Source organism: Equus quagga, chromosome 13 (assembly GCF_021613505.1).
Source record: "Equus quagga isolate Etosha38 chromosome 13, UCLA_HA_Equagga_1.0, whole genome shotgun sequence".
NCBI lineage: Eukaryota > Metazoa > Chordata > Mammalia > Perissodactyla > Equidae > Equus > Equus quagga.
The window spans coordinates 96,659,110-96,678,719 of record NC_060279.1 but is presented as its reverse complement, the minus strand read 5'-3'; the positions used below and the strand labels follow the sequence as shown (position 1 = coordinate 96,678,719).

The 19,610-nt window shown below is 41.3% G+C and overlaps 1 protein-coding gene across 2 annotated transcripts in view; it reads right to left on the bottom strand.

Moving 5' to 3' along the window:
* Window positions 1–5,696: 5,696 nt before the first annotated feature.
* Window positions 5,697–19,610, bottom strand: part of LOC124251038 (cytochrome P450 2G1) — a 28,575-nt gene continuing 14,661 nt past the window's right edge. The window contains exons 2-11 of one of the 2 annotated variants that reach the window (XM_046683452.1): window positions 17,766–17,851; window positions 14,852–15,073; window positions 14,102–14,264; window positions 12,615–12,764; window positions 11,249–11,409; window positions 10,825–11,001; window positions 9,927–10,068; window positions 8,072–8,259; window positions 7,808–7,949; window positions 5,697–6,695 (exon numbers count right to left, since the gene is read on the bottom strand). In XM_046683452.1, coding sequence (XP_046539408.1) covers window positions 6,514–6,695; window positions 7,808–7,949; window positions 8,072–8,259; window positions 9,927–10,068; window positions 10,825–11,001; window positions 11,249–11,409; window positions 12,615–12,764; window positions 14,102–14,264; window positions 14,852–15,031 — 1,485 coding nt within the window. In that variant the 5' untranslated portion in view covers window positions 15,032–15,073; window positions 17,766–17,851 and the 3' untranslated portion in view covers window positions 5,697–6,513. Of the gene's footprint in view, window positions 6,696–7,807; window positions 7,950–8,071; window positions 8,260–9,926; window positions 10,069–10,824; window positions 11,002–11,248; window positions 11,410–12,614; window positions 12,765–14,101; window positions 14,265–14,851; window positions 15,074–17,127; window positions 17,178–17,765; window positions 17,852–19,610 lie in introns of those variants that run through there. The other variant, XM_046683453.1, reaches the window with a different exon arrangement.

Below are 19,610 nucleotides of genomic sequence, written 5' to 3'. Positions count from 1 at the left end.
CATCCTAGGATGACTGTGGGCATACTCACAGCTGTGCTTCCCTTAGGAACAACTTCAGAGGCTTAACTCTGTGTGGGAGAAAATAGAGTTCACTAAAATAGCTAAAATAAGTCACTAAAAAATAAACAAGCAAATAATAATAATAACCCCAAGATTTGGGGAGAGGTGGCTATACCAAGAGTCGCTACAGTATATTATCTAAAATATCTATTTTCCAATAATAAATTACAAAGCTTGCAAAGAAACAGAAAAGTATGACAAATAGACCAGAAAAAATAAACAGACAACACAAACTGCCTTCGAGAGTAATCAAACGTCAGATCGAAAAGAAAGCTTCAAATTAGCCATTATAGATATATTCACAGAACTAAGGTAGAATTAAAGAAGTAAACGAACGTAATGATGACAATATGGCAGCGAATAGACTATAGACTGTCAATAAAGAGACAGATTATAGAAAGGAACCAGATGGAAATTTTGGAGTTGAAAAGTACAATACTAAAACGAGAAGTTCAATAGAGGGGCTTAACAGTAGATTTCAACTGTCAGAAGAAATAATAAGTGAACTTGAGGATAGATCAATGGAGATTATGCAAGCTGAAAAATAGAGGGAATAAAGAATGAGGAAAAATTAACAGAGCCTCAGAGAAATGTGGAACGTTATTAAGCACACCAACATACATGTAATGGTAGTACAGAAGGAGAGGAGAACAAGGAAGAATCATTAAGAATGTTTGGAGAAATAATGGTTAAAATCTTCACAAATGAATTGAAATAATGATAAACTACATACTCACAGGTATGTAACCAAGAGAAATGAAAATATATGTTTACACAGAACTGGTACACAAATGTTTATAACAGCATTATTCATAACAGCCAAAAGGTAGAGACAACCAAAATGTCCATTGGTATGGGTTGAATTGTGTCCCCTAAAAAGATATCTTGAAGTACTAACCCCTAGGTCCTCAGAATGTGACCTTATTTGGAAATAGGGTCATTACAGGTATAGTCAAGTTAAGATGAGGTCGTTAGATAAGGCCCTACTCCAATATGGCCAGTGTCCTTAGAAGAGGAGACAGAGACCCACAAGGAGAAGAGGGCCCTGTCATGATTGTCGTGACACTGGAGTGGTGCATCTTCAAATCGAGGAATGCCAAGGATTGTCCACAAACATCAGAAACTAGAAGAGGCAAGGAAGGATCATTTCCTACAGGTTTCAGAGGGAACATGGCCCTTCGAACACATTGGTTTCAGACTTCTAGCTTTCAGAATTGTGAGACAATAAATTTCTGTCATGTTTTTATAAAGTTTTTAAAGTCATGTTTATTGAAATATAATTTTCACTCGGTAAAATTCACCCTGAAATTTGAGAAATGCAATCACCATCCTAATCAAGATGTAGAACAGTGCCCCAAACACTCTGTTATGCTCCTTTCCAAGTAAACCCTACCTGACCCATAGGGACCCCATTGACCTGTTTTCCATCAAAAAGATCAAATTTGATCATTAAAATTACATATAATGGAAAAATTTGTAAGCATTTAAAGTTTTTTTTTTTTAAACTACCTTTCAAAAGTTTCCTTAGTCACCAACAAAATGAAAATAGCTTCACATTTTACTACAGAAATGCAAGATCTTTTGCTCAGTGCAGAGATAAATCTTAGGCAGAATTAAGTCCACCGTCACCATATATATGCCACAACAGCAATATTTAAATAAGAGTACACCACAAAAGAACGCATAATCTTTAGGATAATCCAAAGAATGGGATTTCAAAATAACCTTTGTAATTTAAAGCACGGTTGACAAAGTTATTTTAAGATAGTTATAGAACAGCTGGTCTAATTATTGCGTCAAGTTTCAAACCTGGATTGGTCGGTAGAAGAGCTGCTCTAAATAAGGCTGTTGAATTCTGTGGAAATTCTCTATGGGGCTGCAGTACAATCTTCTTAGATATACGTTCCTACAGATATTTGCCACCTTTTCAAAATTCACTCCTGCTACCAACATGAAAGGGACAGAGAAAGCCAAAACCTCTATTAAGTATATATCACTTGTCACATGGTCATCTACACCTTACCTACTTGAAAAGCTTCTTTCAAGCACCCCAATTCTGCCTTTCAAGCACCAGCCCTTAAGTTCATCAGCATCTTGAACTTCACTGAGCTGAATCGCGTGCCATGGCTGAAGCTTCCACTGTTTTTAAGCCACCCAGTTTGTGATACTTTGTTGTGGTATCTAGGAAGGTAACAGCCCTAGGAAGCTAATACATCCATCAACAGATATATGGGTAAACAAAATGCGGTATATCCATACAATGGAATTTTATTCAGCCATAAAAAGGAATGATAGCATGAACCTTAAAAACATTATGCTAGATGAAATAAGCTAGACACGAAGACCATATATTATATGATTCCAATAATATGGAAGTCAAAAATAGAGAATATATAGAGACAGAAAATAGATTAGTTATTGCTTAGAGTGGGAGTAGGGTGACAGGGCAGGGGAGAGATACCTAAAAGGTATGAGGTTTATTTTTGTGGTGATGAAAATGTTCTAAAGTTGACTATGGTGATACTTGCATCACCTATCTATGAATATACCAAAAGCCACTTAACTGTATACTTTAAACTTTTTTAAAGAAAAAAAAATCCACTGCAAAGAAAATGGCCTGTCTGACTCCTATATCCTGATTGGTTCTTCCTACTAGTGACAGTATAAAGATGACTGACTCACCTAATTTCTGAGAAGAATTTACTCCAATAAAACAAATTATTTTCAGGAAATAAAAGGGATATCAACTCCTTCAAGCCTGTCTCCTACTACCTGCTGTCACCCCAAACCACTTGAGTCTCTCTTATTCCATCATATCTTTTGACACTATGTCCTGTGTTTCCATCAGAGCCCTGATCACTCTGGGCTGTCAATGCCCAGAGATGAGTCAATCTTCTTTGCTGCACTGTTAGTCCCAAGTAGTCAGTAAATGAATCTATCCTGGCCACCGTTATGTCATCAGGTCCTTCACAGGGCCAACTTGGAACAGGGACCTGTGTTGAATGATTACAGTACCTTATAGCCCTCAGAATTTCTAGGAATTTCTAATGGGCTGTCCTCATCGATGAAAATGAAGGCTCTTTTGAAGGTCTAGATCTCTTCAGTGCTTTACCCAGAGAGAAAAGTTCAGCAATTCTCTCTCCTGCTTCAAGTATTAAATTTCTACGTAAGATAATTTGAGAAAGGTTTTTCACAGCTAAGAAACGTTTGATGACCATTGGACTGTGTGCTTTAAGAGTACTTGTAACTGTTTGTAATGCTATGTTTATGGAAGGAGTACCAAGTCTTTAATGATGAGTGCTTGTATGTTTGTGCCTCTGGCAGGCATGGAGATGCGCCACTCAGGTCTCCCTTCAAGAAAGAACTTGCTATTCAGCTTCAAGGAGTGCAGTGAACTGACAGCCTCCAGCAGCAGCACCTTGAGTATCCACTTCAGCCTGGAGCAGAGTTCAGGCTCCCCCAAGAAATCTTCAGCCAGTGACCAAGGACACCTGGGGTACAAGCATGACCATTTCTTTCTTTTTTTGTGTGAGGAATGTTTGCCTTGAACTCAGATCTGTGGCAGTCTTTCTCTACTTTGTATTTGGGATGCCTCCACAGCATGGCTGACAAGTGGAGTAGGTCCACGCCTGGCATCCAAACCTGTGAACCCAGGCCACTGTAGTGGAGTACACTGAACTTTAACCACTCAGCCATGGAGCTGGCCTCAAGGCATGATCATTTCTTGCCCAACATGAGACATCTCTAACAGCAATCTTCACTTCAGAGATACCCATTGGATGGATTGCAGGTCTCTTATCTGTGCATGGTGGTCTGAGTCGCTCCTTGCCTAATTCTGCTTCCTCCCTTCTTTCCTTTCATGGATATGGTGTCAGATCTGCATCCTAGTCTGAAGACTTTTCCTGAACCATTCTTCTTGTACTTCTCCATCTTTTGTATTTCACACACATTGCTCTGCAATAAAATCATGCACTATTAACTCCGTCTAAGATTCTGCTTCTCAGAGGACCCACTTCACATAATGTGCATCATGGCATTTGTTATGCATTACATACCCAGTCTCAAAACTCTCTTCCAATTTTGGAAAATTCCCTATTGTATCTCTTCATCATGAGAAAGTCTTTGCCTCCCACCACAAAAGCTGAAGGAGCCGTTGATTCTTCCTCCCAACACCCTGAGCCCTAAGGCTTTAACTGTGACAATGGCTTGGTTAATTGGATCATCCTGCCTGAAACTTTGAGTCTTGTCTAAGGAAGTGACACAAAAGCACAGACACAATTAGGAAGTTGTCCCCAGTGGCCGCAATGAGTCAGGAGTCCCATGGCAGTGGTGTTCAGTGCCTAGGAATAGGTGGGGTGGCAGTGGCAGTAGCAGCCCCTAGCTGGATGATTCTGGCCATTATCTTAGCTGACGTTCTCCTGGCACAGTGTCTTTTTTTTCCTACTCATATTCTTTGTCTGGTTTTCCAGAATTCCCATTGATTTTGTGAGCTAACCAGTGCCCGTCTGTAGCCAACAGGCTTTACTGCTTAAAGTGGCCAAATTCATCTTATGTTGATTAAAAATAGCAACCCTGAAGTGTTACTGGACCTGAAGGTCTCTGGGGCAGGGGTGTGGCTAGAATAGAAATGGTAAAGGATGAGCTGTTTAAAAGGCTCATGAACCTGAACCTTCTCTTCCTCTCACACCTGACGTCCAGTACATTAGCAAATCCTGCAACTTCAGACATCACAATAGATTCCAAAATCACCAACTTTTCCCCACCTTGACTGGTTCTGCTGTGTCTGAGCCAACATCACCGCTTGCAGTAGCCTCCTAATTGGTCTTTGCTTTTGTTCATGCCCCCTTCCTCAGTCTACTCACCATACAACAGCTAAAGTGAGCCTTTTAAACATGTCAATATATGTCATCCTATGATCACCAGCCCCCAAAGACCTCCATCTCACTCAGCTCCTCACTGAGGTGCACAAGGCCCCATACAGTCTGACCTTTTAACTCCGTTCCCTCATCTCACTTAATCCTACACTCTCCCTCCCTCCTCCACTACAGCCACACCTGTCTCCTTGTGGGTTCATGAACACACAGGTGGCCTTCTGTCTTATGACTTTGCTTTTCTTTTTTTAAAGATTTTATTTTTCTGTTTTCTCCCAAAAACCCCCTGATACATAGTTGTGTAGTTTTAGTTGTGGGTCCCTCTAGTTGTGGGATGTAGGATCCTACATGTAGGATGCCACCTAGCATGGCTTGATGAGCGGTGCCATGTCTGCACCCAGGATCTGAACCAGCGAAACCCTGGGCTGCTGAAGAGGAGCGCATGGACTTAACCATTTGACCACGGGGCTGGCCCAACTCTGCTGTTTTCAATTGTTCTGCCAAGAACACTCCCTTCCCAGATATCTGCACAGCTTGCTCCTCACTACCTTGTGAAACCACCCATGACCCCCAATTTAAAATTCCAATCCTAGAATTCCCTATCCCATTTCCCTACTTTGCTGTTCCTATATTCTGTTTACTTATTTATGATGTTTATTCTTAATTGTCTACCTCCCCCACTAGAATTTAAGCTCCACAACGGCAAGAGTTTTTTCTCTTTTGTTCATTGATGGATTCCAAGTACCTAGAGATTGTGCTGGCACATATTGGGTATTCAATAAATATTGGTTGAATAAAATGAAAAATGAAGGATGCTTTTCATCAACTGAGCAAGTTGACGGAGTTTAGAAATGGAATAATAGAGCCGTGGGTGATTTAACTATTCTTCAAAATGGATGGGGGAGTATTTGGAACTGGAAATTGAGACAAGAACAACTAGAAAACCATGTTTAGCAAGTGAGATGATGGGGGAGGGAGAGGTAATGAGCCAGCAAGAAGGTTGAGGCTGGGGTATTACAAGGATGGCCCACCAAGGGGGAAATCTTTGGTGGTGAGCTGGCAGAAAGGATAGCTAATAACAAGGAAGTCAAAAAGGCCGTTTTAAGTTGTTTGAAGTGCCCTATTGACGTCCCACACAATACCCAATAAACTTGCTACAGTGGGCAGTTTTGAGTTCTTTGTTGCCTTTTTGGGAGTGGTGAATATGAGAATCAAGGAGAAAGGATTGTGACTCACATTTTGGTCATTATCAGGGCAAAGACAAAGGAACAACATAAAGACATGGAATCTACAGCAAGAATTTGGTGGAGGCAGAAAGCTCAGGAGGAGGTGATCCGTGATCTGGAGGATGAGAGTAAATCCTCCAGATTGTTGCCGAAATCTTGAACAGGGTATTGTTTTCCACTGGATATAGAAGATGCAACTCTATATTTTCAGGTGACCCCTGCTGACCTGTGGTCCCATGACAGTAGTAATAGTGTCTTTTCTTAGGGCTGTTGTGAGAATTTAGGGAGATGAGGAGGGTGGGAACAGAACAGGGCTCTGTTGTCTGATGGTTCTTTCTGCTTCCAGTAGGGGGCTCTCAGCGGACCATGAAGCAGAGCTCATAGGTTGGTGGGATGTTGCCAAAGCCCGAGACCTTGGGCGTGATGTCAATGTCAGCAGGCGGCACCAGTGAGCGTAGGGAGAAGTTCTGAAGGATGGAGGTGAAGTAGAGAAAGAGTTCCATGCGGGCCAAGGCCTCACCAAGGCAGATGCGCTTTCCTGTAAGCACAGGGGAGGGAGGAAAAGTGGGTCACTCTTGCACAGGATAATGTGGGCATGGGGAGCATTCTGGCCCCACCACCCGTTTGAACCTCAGCTGCCTCCTCAGCATCTCTGGGATCATGACAATATGTACTTTATAGGGTCAGTATAAAGACTCAGTGGGTTTCTATACCTAGTCCTTAGATAGGGTCTGCCACTTAAAGGGGTCAACACATGGCAACTATTTCTCTGATGGCTTGGATTCCATCAGATTCCAAGATGGAATGGTTCTAAAGGATCATGAATTTGAAGGTACTGTTCATTTCAACTTCTTAAATGTTTACAAAACACCTAATTGTTGCCAGATACTGCTGAGGTAAAAGAAAAAAAAAAACAAGAAAGAAAGAAAGCTCACACTTAAACTGTGCACGTAATTGAGACACCCTTCCAGTACTTTGGAGAGATTAATTTCCATTTTATAGACAGGCACCACTATTTGTGAGTGACGAAGTGGCTTCCTGTTTCCTAAATACTGCATTGACTCCGGGTTCAATGGGGCTTACACCTAAAATACCATTATTCTAAGATAAATGTCATGGATCAGCAAGCTACTGTTCATTGGACAAATTCTCCATGCTGTCTGTTTTTGTACTGCCTGCAAACTAAGACTCTTTTAGCATTTTTAAATGGTTGGAAAAAATCAAAAGAAAGTAATATTTTTTGACACATGAAAATTAATGAAATTCAAATTTGGGTGTCTATCAATAAAATATTTTGGCATCACAGTCCTGCTCATTCAGTTACGTATTGTCTGTATCTCTTTTGTGTTACGATGGTGGAGGTGAGTAGTTCAGACTGCATAGTTGAGGCAGAGACTGTATGGTTGGCAAAACCTAAAACATTTTCTATTTAGTCCTTTAGGGAAAAAGTTTTCTGACCTATGTTTAGTGCTATTATTTTTGTAGTTATCAGAGTCAATGGTTCTAATCTATGATTTTGGGATTCTAAGATTTTATGATTCTATGAAATAGCACTCAACTTCCTATTCAGATCCGAAGGTCAAATACATACCAATGGTTGGAGGGCATATCCAGCATGTTTTTGGGGGAACTCAGACTGTAGAAACCTACCAGAGGAAAAAGGCACAAAGGCTTCATTCTTCTTGAAGTGACCCTGGTCATCCAGGAAGTGTTGAGGATAGAAAGCATCTGGGTAGCGGAAGTATTTGGGGTCTTTGAGGACCGAGCCAAGTAGGGGAAACACATCAGTACCCTGAGGTGAAGATAGAGGCAGTTAGGAGAAATCAGTGTTTGAGTATGACATAGGGAACCAGGAGGAGAGAGGGGTACAATGTAAGGAGAAGAGGTAGAGTGACACTGAAGGTGCAACTTCACCTTGGGCAGAAAGTAGCCTCGGAAATGAGTGTCCCGGATGACATTATGGGGGACACCCATGGGCACAATATCTGTCAGTCTCTGTATCTCATGGATCACGGCATCTGTGTAGGGCATCTTCACCCGGTCATCCACACTTGGGATCCGGCGTGATCCTATCACCTGCTCAATCTCTTCATGGATCTTGGCTGGAAGAGACCAGAAAACATAACAGACAAGGATACAGAAGGTAATTCTTAAGGCCAAAGTTGAGCCATGAGTTTGTATCTTCAGCACCTGTGTACCCTGAGGGAGTAGGCCATATTTGTATGGATTGCCTCTTTACTCATATACCTGACACAGTGGTGTGGCTAATAAATACTCACCAGACCACTGGGAGGCACATAGCCTGGAGCTTTGAATGCCAGCTGGGACATCTGATCTTTACTTTATTTTATTTTATGTTTTTGCAACTTAGGACCTCCACTTTAATTCATTCAAACAGAGCCAGTGGTCACAAACTTTAGAGGCAGACAAGACCTGAATTCAGTCCAAGGCTCTGCTTCTCACCGACTCTCACCACCATTGGCAGTTTATTTCTGTTTCCTCACCAAGAAAAGTGGGAATAATATTAACACTTAGGTCAAGCATTGTTGAGCAGAAAGCAGTGAGGAACTATGGAAGACTGATGAGCAGGGCAGTGTCCGAATGCCAGCTTGGCTTTCATACACAGATTTTTGACAGGATGGAAAAGAGACACAACAGTTGATGAGGATGGGAATGGAGCAAATGACAGCAACTATGTGACAGTGATTAACAGCACTATTGGTACAGTTACCCCTCTCTCGACTTCCGGTTGAGTGACCTTGGGGCAAATGACTTTATCTTCTGGGCCTGTTCCTTCATCTTCAAAATGGATGTGATGGTCTAACAAGCTCACAGAGTTGGGAAATTTACATAAAATCCAGTATGCAAGTGACTAGGACAGTGCCTAGCACATAGAAGAGGTTCATTAAATATTTGATGATTTAGATTAGTAGAGGACAACTCTTCCATCCTTTGTAACAGGAGAAATTCTTTGGCTCACTTTGAACTGCATTAGAAGGGAGAGGGACCAAAATTGGGGATTCTCCTTAAGCAAATAATGAGCTACTCATTACTGGAGTTACTCGACCAGACCAGATTGGAATTTATGGGAGATAGATTCTATTTGATGGATTCTATTTGATTCTGGCACTATAATTGGCTAAATAATGGCCATCAAAGATATCTGCCTCCTAATCCCTGGGACCTGTGAATGTTACCTTACATGACAAAAGATATTTTGCAGATATCATTAAGTTAAGGACTTTGAGATGGGGAGATTATCCTGGATAATCCATGTTGGCTGTAAATATAATCACAAAGCCCTTTATAAGACGGAGGCAGGAGGGTCAGAGTCAGAGAAGGAGATGTGACAATGGAAACAAAGAGAGATTTGAAAATGCTATGTGGCTGGTTTTGAAGTGAAAGCAACATCATGAGCCCGGGAATTGAAGGAATACAGTTCTAGAAGCTGGAAAAGGCAAGGAATCAGATTCCACCATAGTTTGACCCAGTGAAAGCCTATTTGAACTTCAGAACTCCAGAATTATAAGGTAATAGATTTATGTTGTTTTAAGCTACTAAGTTTCTGGTAATTTATTACAGCAGCCATAAGAAACTAATACAAGTACCAAGAAGATAATTAAATAAAATCGCCTCTCAAGCCAGAGATTCCAAGCTTCCATATCCTTAGGGTCTAAAGTGTGAAGAGTCTAAGGCCATGGGGTTCTGAAGTTTCAAGATTATGTCTTCTATCCCTGCTGAGAGTGAAAGTCACCAGGTGGACACTCACCTTCCACCTCAGGATACTTCATCATCAGTAGCAATCCATAGCGTAATGTAGAGCTCACAGTCTCTGTGCCAGCAAAGAAGAGGTTGAGAGTGGTGAGGACCAAGTTCTTGAAGTTGAATTCCGTGTAGGGATTACTTTTATCCTGGAAATGAGAGGGATAGTAAACAGAATCATCCTCTTCTGTCTTTATCTTCTTATTTTCTCCATGTATAGGTTAAGCCTTTGTGAAAACACAATCGATGGATAAACCAAGAGAGTATCTGGGAGAGGAAACAGCCAGAGTGAAGGTCCTGAGGCAGGAGTGTGCCTGGTGTATTAGAGGAACAGCAAGGAGGAGACCAGTCTGGTTGGAGAGGAATGAACTATGGGGAGAAAAGAGTAGAAAGAGATTGTCTTGTCAGATTTGAAAGTTCCAGGATATTAGGGTATGCAGTTTTTATCTTCCAACTGTTGAGGTCTTATGATAACAAACACATAAAACTTCTAAAGTTCTATGATACAGAAGTATTAAGCTTCTAAATTTATGTATCTCTAAGACTATAAACTTTTAAGTTTAAAGTCTAAACTCTTAAGTTTAAAGACTAAATGTCTAAGCTTCCCAAACTCGAAGATTCTAAATATTCACTGTCCTTTTCTACAGTTGTAAGTCTCTGGCATCTATGGTTAGAAAGGTGTAAGATTTTGTTTCCATGTTCCTCAAATGTTTACATTGAAAGTTTATTTTAAAAGTATGAGTTTGTGCCTTTAGGGTGTTCATATCTCATCTATAAATAAAAGCGAACCATGTGAAACAATGCTTGCACTTTTATCTCCAACATATTTACAGATGAGGTTAAAGTTGTAGGCACTAAGGATTGAGGAGATAAGAGAAAAGTGTTGGTGGAAGATGAAGAGGTACCTGGTGCATCTTGATGAGGAAGCAATCAATGAAGTCCCGAGGGTTTTGGGGGTCAAGGGATGCTTCGTTAATCTTGACTCTAGAGGCAATGAAGTCCTTGAGCTCCTCTATCAAGTAGTAGATGTGATTGTGTCTTCCTGGCAAATATTGCATAATTCCAGAATACATGTCATATAGCTGTGGGAAATAGGCAAAGGAGTCAGTCAGTGATGGGCACCAGGGGCCAGCATGGGCTGAGCCTGGAGTCACATAGCTAGAGTCTATCCAGCACTGGGTCTTAGAATTGGTTGAGGCCATTTGCTTCTTGGACACTCAGGATATATTGATACTTGCCTCCCAGGGATGTGGGGAGGATTAAGTGAGGTACAGGTGGGTGCTTAATTAACTGAGGTTGGGAGTGGGTAGAGAAGTGACTGGTGGGCACCTGTGCCCAAGGTGTGCTCATCTCAGTGAAACTTTCATTGATCATCTGCATCAGCTTCTGGAACTGCTTGTCCTCATAGTCGAAGCGGCTTCCAAAAACGATGGCACTGATGACATTGGAGACAGTACGGCTCAGGAAGAAAGTGGGGTCGATGGGGGCACCTGGGTGATAGAAATTGTTTACGTTGGAGGCAATGATTAGGTGCAGGGGATGGGGAATCATTCAGTTTTGGATATCAGTGATGACTGCTTAATAACATGTCAGTTACTTCATTTTTGTATTTTGAATCTAGATTTCCCAATTTTCGACTTGGTTTAGTATCCATTTTATAGGTTCACGGGGATTCAATATCATTATCCATGTAAAATGCTCAGCACAGTGCATGGCATATAGAAGCACTCAAGAAATGCTGGTGGAGCTCAATCAGTAGCTTTTGTTATTAGTATCTATTTGTATTTGTGCTGGAGAGTCACAGATTTTGGAAAGAAGTAGTGGTAAGGGACACATAAAAACAAGGACAGCTGGATTCTGTCTGTTTCTACCAATGATTCCATTTGGGCTGTTAAGAAACTCCTTCCCATGGCCTAAGCTGCACCATCTGCAAAACAGGATGCTGGCCAAGTCACTTGATTTGGTGACAATTTCTCCAGAATAATGCATATATTCATAAATATACAAAGTTGCAAATAATTTATGGGGGTGCATGGACAAAGCCCTTATGTAGATTGTTTAGCACGCATGAAGCCCAAGTGAGGAATCTCTGATTTAGAGAAATTTATCTTTATTTCTATCTATCCATTCATCTCTGTATTTTTCAGCCTCTCTGTCTTTTTAATTTTTTGGCCGCCGTGCATCCAGACTTTATTTTTGGGCAGGGCCTGGATTCCTTTAAAAATATAATGAAGTGGATATAGAGTTTCAGATTTGCTAAATGAAAAATTTCATCTTTTTACAACAATGTGAATATACTTAACACTACTGAAATGGTTAACATGGTAAAATTTTATGTTATGTGGTTTTTACCACAATATGTGTATGTGTGTGTGTGTGTGTGTGTGTGTAATAAAATTCGATTCTATCACCAGAAAAAGTCATAAACTTTCATATCACCAAAGTCCGCATATGATATCAGGAGCTCACAAACTCCCTGAGATCCACTGATTGAAGTTTCTGGACAAGTGGTCTCCAAGGGTCCTTCATGCTAACTTTTTAGTTGGAACCTGGCTGGAAATCTCAGTAAATCCTTCATCTTTTTCATCCTCTTCCATTCCAGAGTTTTCTCCCACCAAGGCCCATCTTCTCCTAAGTGAACTCTTTACAGCCACTGAGTCACCTTGTAGCCCTCCCCATTGGGACCCTCACATACCCTTGGTCTTCCGTAATTCCTTCAGTAGGAAGCCAGCCTCCTCCTGGATCCGTTCCTCAATGCTCCGCTTTCCCATCCCAAAGTCCCGAAGGATGGTCAAGGAGAAGCGTCGCAGAATCCTCCATCGTTCTCCATTAGCCATAGCTAGACCTGCCAAAATATCAGAGTCAGGATCCTGCCCCCCTCCCCTTCCTGTGCCCAACTCTGTGCTGGACAACGATGAGGATATATTACGAAAGCCCTAGACTCTGCAATCAGGAAAGCCCCTCCCAACCTTCCAGGTTTGATGGGGAGACTAAGGTTCCCTTCCTACAGGACCCTCAAAAACAGTCCTGGCTGAGGTGGAAGAAAGGGAATCAGTCTAGAAGTGATCAGGGGAGATCAAGGAGAGTTTCTTACAGGAACAAGACCTGCACTGATAAGACTGGATGGACGCATTGGAATAGATAGAATTCCATGTACGGTACTCTGGAATAGGGATATTAGTTCAATTTTCTATATAATACTTGGATTCTGTAGACATACACTTACATCTACACAGAAGCTCACACCTATACATCAATACGCCTACACAAAAGGAGTTTCCATGTAGTAAAAAATATTTAGAAATTACCAAATTTACATGGATTGGTGAGTTAATGCCTGGAAATTTAATGAAATGAATTTGAGTGGATTCAAGAATGGAAGGGAGGGTTTATGACTGGAATGACTGACAAATGGATGGATGACTTTAATTGATGGGGGAAGGGTTAATAGATGGTTTGAGATGGATTTATAAACGGTTGGAAGGAAGGATGGATGGAAAGATTAACAGACAGATGAATGATGGAAGGGTTAATGATTGGATGGATGGAAGGACGGATAGACGGGTATATGGAAAGTTAATTGATAAATGTATAGATAAGTTGGATGGGAAAACATTTGTATAGAAAGACTAATTAGTGAATGGAGTTTGTGGTGGATGTATGCATCAATGGAAAAGAAGATGAACAGAAGAAAAGGTATAGGGATAGATGGATGGATGGAAATATGGAAGGAATGGTGTGAGGCTGCTTGGAATTGAAGTTGTGTGGCCAATTAGAGGTAGATGTATGGGCAACACTAGAAAGGTATCTACCTAAATAGAGGAGGCAGAGACCTATGGGTTGTGTGTGTGTATGTGTAGGAAATAAGAAGCAAGGTTGGCCACAAGAGCTTCAGTGCGTACACGAAGATGGTACTTGATCCATTAAAAATTACAACACATATATTGCAGCAGGCACTCTCGAGTCAGATGGTTTGGGGTCAAAATCAAATGGTTCTACCACTTACGGAGTGATATTACCCAACTTTTCTTGCCTTCAGCTTCCTCACTTTCAAAATTATTATAATATTAATAGTGTTCTCAGAGGATGCAATGCAATAATTCTTTTAGCATACTTATCAAAGAAGCTGGGACATAGGAAGTGCATTATAATCGTTTTGTTTTTATTATTTTTGTTACCTACCATGACCTTGGAAGTTTCTCTCTATTGTAGCCAATTCTCCACGGCCACTGAAATTGTCTGCTTGGTCTACCAGAGCCTCCTTCACTGCTTCGTGTCCACATAAAACAACTACTGGCCGGGGACCCATGTACACGGTGAAGACTGGGCCATATTTCTCCCTGAGCTGGGAGTGAGGGAAGACACAAGAAGAGGGGGGTTATTGGAGGACCAAGTACAGACCAATCATGAATTTTTAGGAAGTGAAGATCTCAAGGAGATATAAATGTGGTAAAAACATAAAGGTGCGTCATAGTGTTGGAAAGGCTATTAAGAAAACGGCACAGAGATTTTGTGATCCTGGGCAAGACGCCCCAAACCTCCACAAGCCTTATTTTGCTCATCTGTAAAATGATGGACCAGGATGAGATGAACTCCAAGATCTGTGCTTCTCTCTTTGAAATGCTAAATTTCTACAATCCTATGATTTCATGATGCTGAGTCTCAAAGTTCTAAGACAATCTGACTGCAAGTGTCCTTGTGTTTAAGGATAGAAGTTACTCTCATTCCAAAGTCCTGAGATTGTGAGAGTCTTAAGTTCCAATGTGCTAAGAGTCTGTGTTTCCAAGAGTTTAAGATTCTGGAATTTCAGAATTCTAAGGTTCATAAAATCAGTTTTCTAAGAGTCCGTGTTTTAGAAGTCAGAAGGTTTTACATGTATCTGTCTATAGGATTAGTTACTACAGGTCTATCAGAGAAGGAGGGCAGACTCACCTTCATGAAAGACTGAAAGGTGGAATCAGTACGGACTTGCAACAGGTTCCCCAGGAAAGGTATCGGTGTGGGACCTGGGGGTAGCTTCCCTCCCTTGTTGATCCGTTTCCAGGCGATGAGGAGGAGCAGGCAAGACAAGCAGAGTGCCAGAAAGATGGTGAAGGCTCCTCCCAGCTCCATGATGCCAGGTCGAGGGGCTGTGTCCAGGGCCCCAGATCCTGCCTAAATATGTTCGGGGAAATCAGCTGTGTGGAAACCTGAACACCCTGGGATTGAAGTTTTGCGGGTATAGATGCTATCATGGAAGAGATTACTTTATCTGGTGGGGTGATCATATAACCCCTAATCTTGCACCTGAATAAAGGTGGGTTGAATTAATTTAGGAAAATCTACTGAGGCCTTTCCCACTTCTTCATATTTCCAATCCCCTTAGTTAATCACCCTCAGTTCAACCTCTAGTTCAACTTGTCTTGGTGGTGTGTCAGTTGAACATCATTTTTAGGCTATGGAGTCTAGGAATCAGACAATCCGGATTCAAATTCCAGCTCCATTTTTTCTTCATTGGGAGAGTCACTTAACCTTCTTGGCGTCAATCTCCCCATCAGCCAAATGGGATAATCATAAAGTTTCAGAAAGTCTTGCTAGAGAACAGGAATGACTCCATTATCTTTGCCAGATCATAAATAATCACTTTTAAAAATAAAACAGTAAGATGAAGATTTAGAATAGCAAGAGAAATAACTCAATCAAAAGAGTTTTATTTAACAAGTTCCCTTGTTTATGCTCAAGGTGGTATTAAGTAGTAATAATCAAAGATTGCTTTTATTGGTTTAACAAAGCTTTGTGTGTGTGTGTATGTGTGTGTGTGTGTGTGTGTGTATGCATGCACTTTTGTTTTCAAAGTCCACGAAGTAGAGACTACCCTTGAGCCCTAATTTCTAGAGGGAGAGACCATCTCTAAACACAGCCTAGTGATTAGTCCCTGTAATCATCTAAATAAATAGTTTTCAACTCTTTTTGTACCAAATATTTGTAAATCTTATTTACTTTCCGGAAACAAAATTCCCAGGTGTTATAATCTACTTATACATATTATGAAAGAAAATCCAATGCCATTCTCACGTGTCCAGATTCTCAGAGTTAGCAATTGAATCTCTTGGGAAACCAGCAGCTTTTAGAAAAAGGCTTAGCTGGCTGGGCTGAGGTGTCCTATGTCCAAAAGTGGTAACAATTCTTGGAAAACTGAAAGACTTACACAGCACCACCTTCTGGATCTTGGATCTTGGATCTGCTGCTAGGATGTCTGTCATGGGGTAAAAGTCAGCTCTGGGGCGCTTCCTTCAACTATCCCAGCTTCGCCTCTCCCTTCCATTCTGACCCACACCCCTAGACACTCATTCAGGGCTAATCTCTTAGTTATCTGTGATGGTGGTGGTTGTGAGTTTTGTTTTCCCATTCAGACAGAAAAGGAGAGAGAAGGCATCCTTAGTACAGTCCTTCTCACCATCCCACTCTAGGCAAGAAGCTAGAAGTGGAGGCACTTGAACTAAAAGATGGAAGTAAGTTAAAAAGGAAAAATAATTGCGAGAACCCGAGACAGAGAAACACAAAGAGAGGCAGATTATGCCAGATATTGTGTGATGGAGATAGAGATCAAGAAGGAGAGAAACAAAGAGAAAAGAGAAGTGCAGAGAAACAAAACCAGAATGAGATGAAAATAGAGCAGAGAGAGAAAAAGAGAGAGAGACAGAGATTGAGCCAAAGTTAGATACCAACGAAGACACAGAGACAAAAGGAAATTAAGAAACAGAGAGAGGGAGATACCATCAGAAGGAAATAAAACAGAAAAATAGTTTCAGTGAAACAGAGCTAGAGACTGAGAAAGAGACATATGGCCAAAGAAGAAGAAATAAGAGGAACCCACACAGCCCTCTCTCTCTCAATTGAAAAACCATTGACTCTGAGGCAGTGTTACCGGACCTGAAGTGAGTTCACTTACGTGATGTGCAGCAAGCCAATCTCTGACACTGGGCGTAGTGGAAGAAAGTAGGAATTTTATTTTTGCACAGCGCTGAGCAAGGAGAGAGGGTAGCTACTTCTGAATTCCCAAACTCCCCAAAAAGCTAAAAGGAAGGGTTTTTATTTAGGGTTTTAGGTAGAGGAGGGGGAGCATATGGCCTTGCTGGTTGGAGCTTTCCCACCAGCCTGTCTTTGGCCTTGAGACTACTTGCAGAGAGGAGGAAGCCTGTGGCCTTGCTGGTCAGCAGCTTTCTCACCAGCCTGTATCTCTTCGTGGGGAGGAGATAATGAATCCAGGTGCTTCTCCTTGGTGGTGTCTGTCTCCATGGAGGATAGTGGATTCTGGAGCCAGGAAGCCAGAGAGTAAGCAGGGAATGAGTGTTTTGGTTTTAACCCCATATATACTGGGTTTAATGTGGGGAAACTGATATCAGGGTCAGTATCAGCAGCAACCCAAATGGACAAGAAGTCAGAAATGGAGATGGCCAGGGAGATGAAAGCAAAGAAAGAGAGAGACAGAGAAGAGACAAACCCAGGGCAAAGTGAGATGGAGAGAGGGTGATTTAGGTTCCATAGGGGGTGTGTGTGAAATGGAACCTGGATCATTTTATGCCTAGTCACATGTCCCTCCGTCTGGGACTAAGACATGCTGTGATTCTGCCAGGAATGTCTTTCTTTCTTTATGAAGTGTCATCTTTGTGTCAGGCATTGAGTTGTGTGCTTGACAAGCAGGGTATCTTCTAATCCAAACAACCAGCTTACCAGGCAGGGCACATGGTCAGAGATGACTTGTTACTGTAAAGCAAGTCTTCTTATAACCTGGGGCTGCTGGATGAACTTTGGGGGATTCCGTGTGACTCCCTTAAATGGTATGCACCATTAGGCAATACATTACCTGTCAGGAGAAAAGGCATCCAGATGTTTTGAAGCGCTTGGTAGTATAGTTCTCATTGCCATCTCGTTTGATACATCAATCCATACCTGACCATATTTGAGAAAAAGTTTATATTTCAGACGCACCTAGATGTCCCCCAATATCTGTTCTCCCTTCTTCCATAGTGGTAGAATCCTATTCAGCCACATGGCTATCCAAAATAAAAACTACATTTCCCAGGCTCCCTTGTAACTGAGGGTGGCCATGTGCCCAAGTTCTCACCAATGAGATTTGAGCAGAATTGGTGCATGCAACTTCCTCTTAAAGACAGGGGGTGAGTTTTCCTCCTGAATATTTTCCTTTTCCTACTGATTGGAGTGGGATGTAGAGACGGGGAGGACTGCACACTAAGGAAGGAATAGCAACAATATGGAAGGAGTCTAGGTCTTTGACACCATTGAACTACCTGGCCAGTCCTGGATTGCTTACATTGAGCCATTAAGTGGAAGAAAATTAAACTTTCATCTTGTTTCACCTCCTTTAAACTGTTGTCTTGGGTCTTTATTATAGTCGTTAACCTATATCCTACGAATTGCAGCTGCTATAGGTAAAGAATGCTTGAAAATCATTGAAGGAGGGAAGTGTTCGTCCAGCTACAAACATTTCATTACTGTATTTTTGCCATATTTGAGTACCACCCATATATTTATTTAGTGTTTCTTTAAATTGACTCTCCTTTTTAAGAACTTAAACTTATTTATGTAAAATGGAAGCTTGATATCTCTCCCTTTAAGAAAATTGGCTATCCTCTATCATAACTAGAAAATACCTGTGTATTAGATATCTCATACTATATAACAAAACACCTCAACACTTAGTGGCTTAAAACAACAACAATCTGTTATTCTCCAGAGTTTCTGTGTGCCAAAGTCATTTAATGCCATAATCTCGTGTTCCCACCAGGGAGTCTTCCAACTTCTTCTCCACATCTCCTCTCACTCTCAGGCTCTAGCTTGGGTTCTCAGCACTTGAAGAGAGCTTAGAAAAATTTTTAGTTCAGAGTTTCTCAAAAGGGACGAAATGCATAATATGGCCCAATGCCAGCACAGAGTGTAGACTATCAGTTATGAGGTATTGCAAAATTCCTTGGAGGGAGGATGTATGTATGGAATTGGATATTGCCAGTGGTGATAATAAAATTACTTAACAAGTGATGCAGCAGAAACAGAGAGTGGCTGGAGATGAAGGAGGGTCCTGGAGGACACATTAGTTGCTGAATGGGATATTTGTGAAAGTTGGTCCTGAGGAAGTGTCTGAGTTAGCTATTTAGCAACCTCTGTAAAAGATACCCTTAACAACTCGTACAACCACATCGGCATGTAAATGCTGAATCCTAGTCCTAGGCATTGCACTCCAGAAATTCCCTTCCGCCCTGGGCAGGTATCTCAGCAGAGCTTGATGTGGAACTTGTAGGTGAGGGGCAGTGGTGTGGTGAAGCTGTTTCAAGAGCTGACTATTAAACATTTAGGAATCATGTGAGCTGATTTTGAAACACAATCGTTGTTAATTAAATCATCTAAACTTAGAATGGAATTCATTATATTTGTAAAAGAAGGTCGTAAATACTCAAAGCTCATCACTTCTTAATTATTTTTCCATTACCTATGTTCTTGAGGTTATTTACCCCTATTTGTATCTGCATGGTGAAAATACTATATGATGGTGTGGTTCTGTATGTCTCTTCCCAATTTCATGTTCAGTGACATCAGGTTTGTTGGTTGCTTGAGACTGGCCATGGTGGATGTATTTGCACCACAAAATCTCTATAAATCAGGACTTTTCCCACTCAAGAGGTGGCTGTTAAAC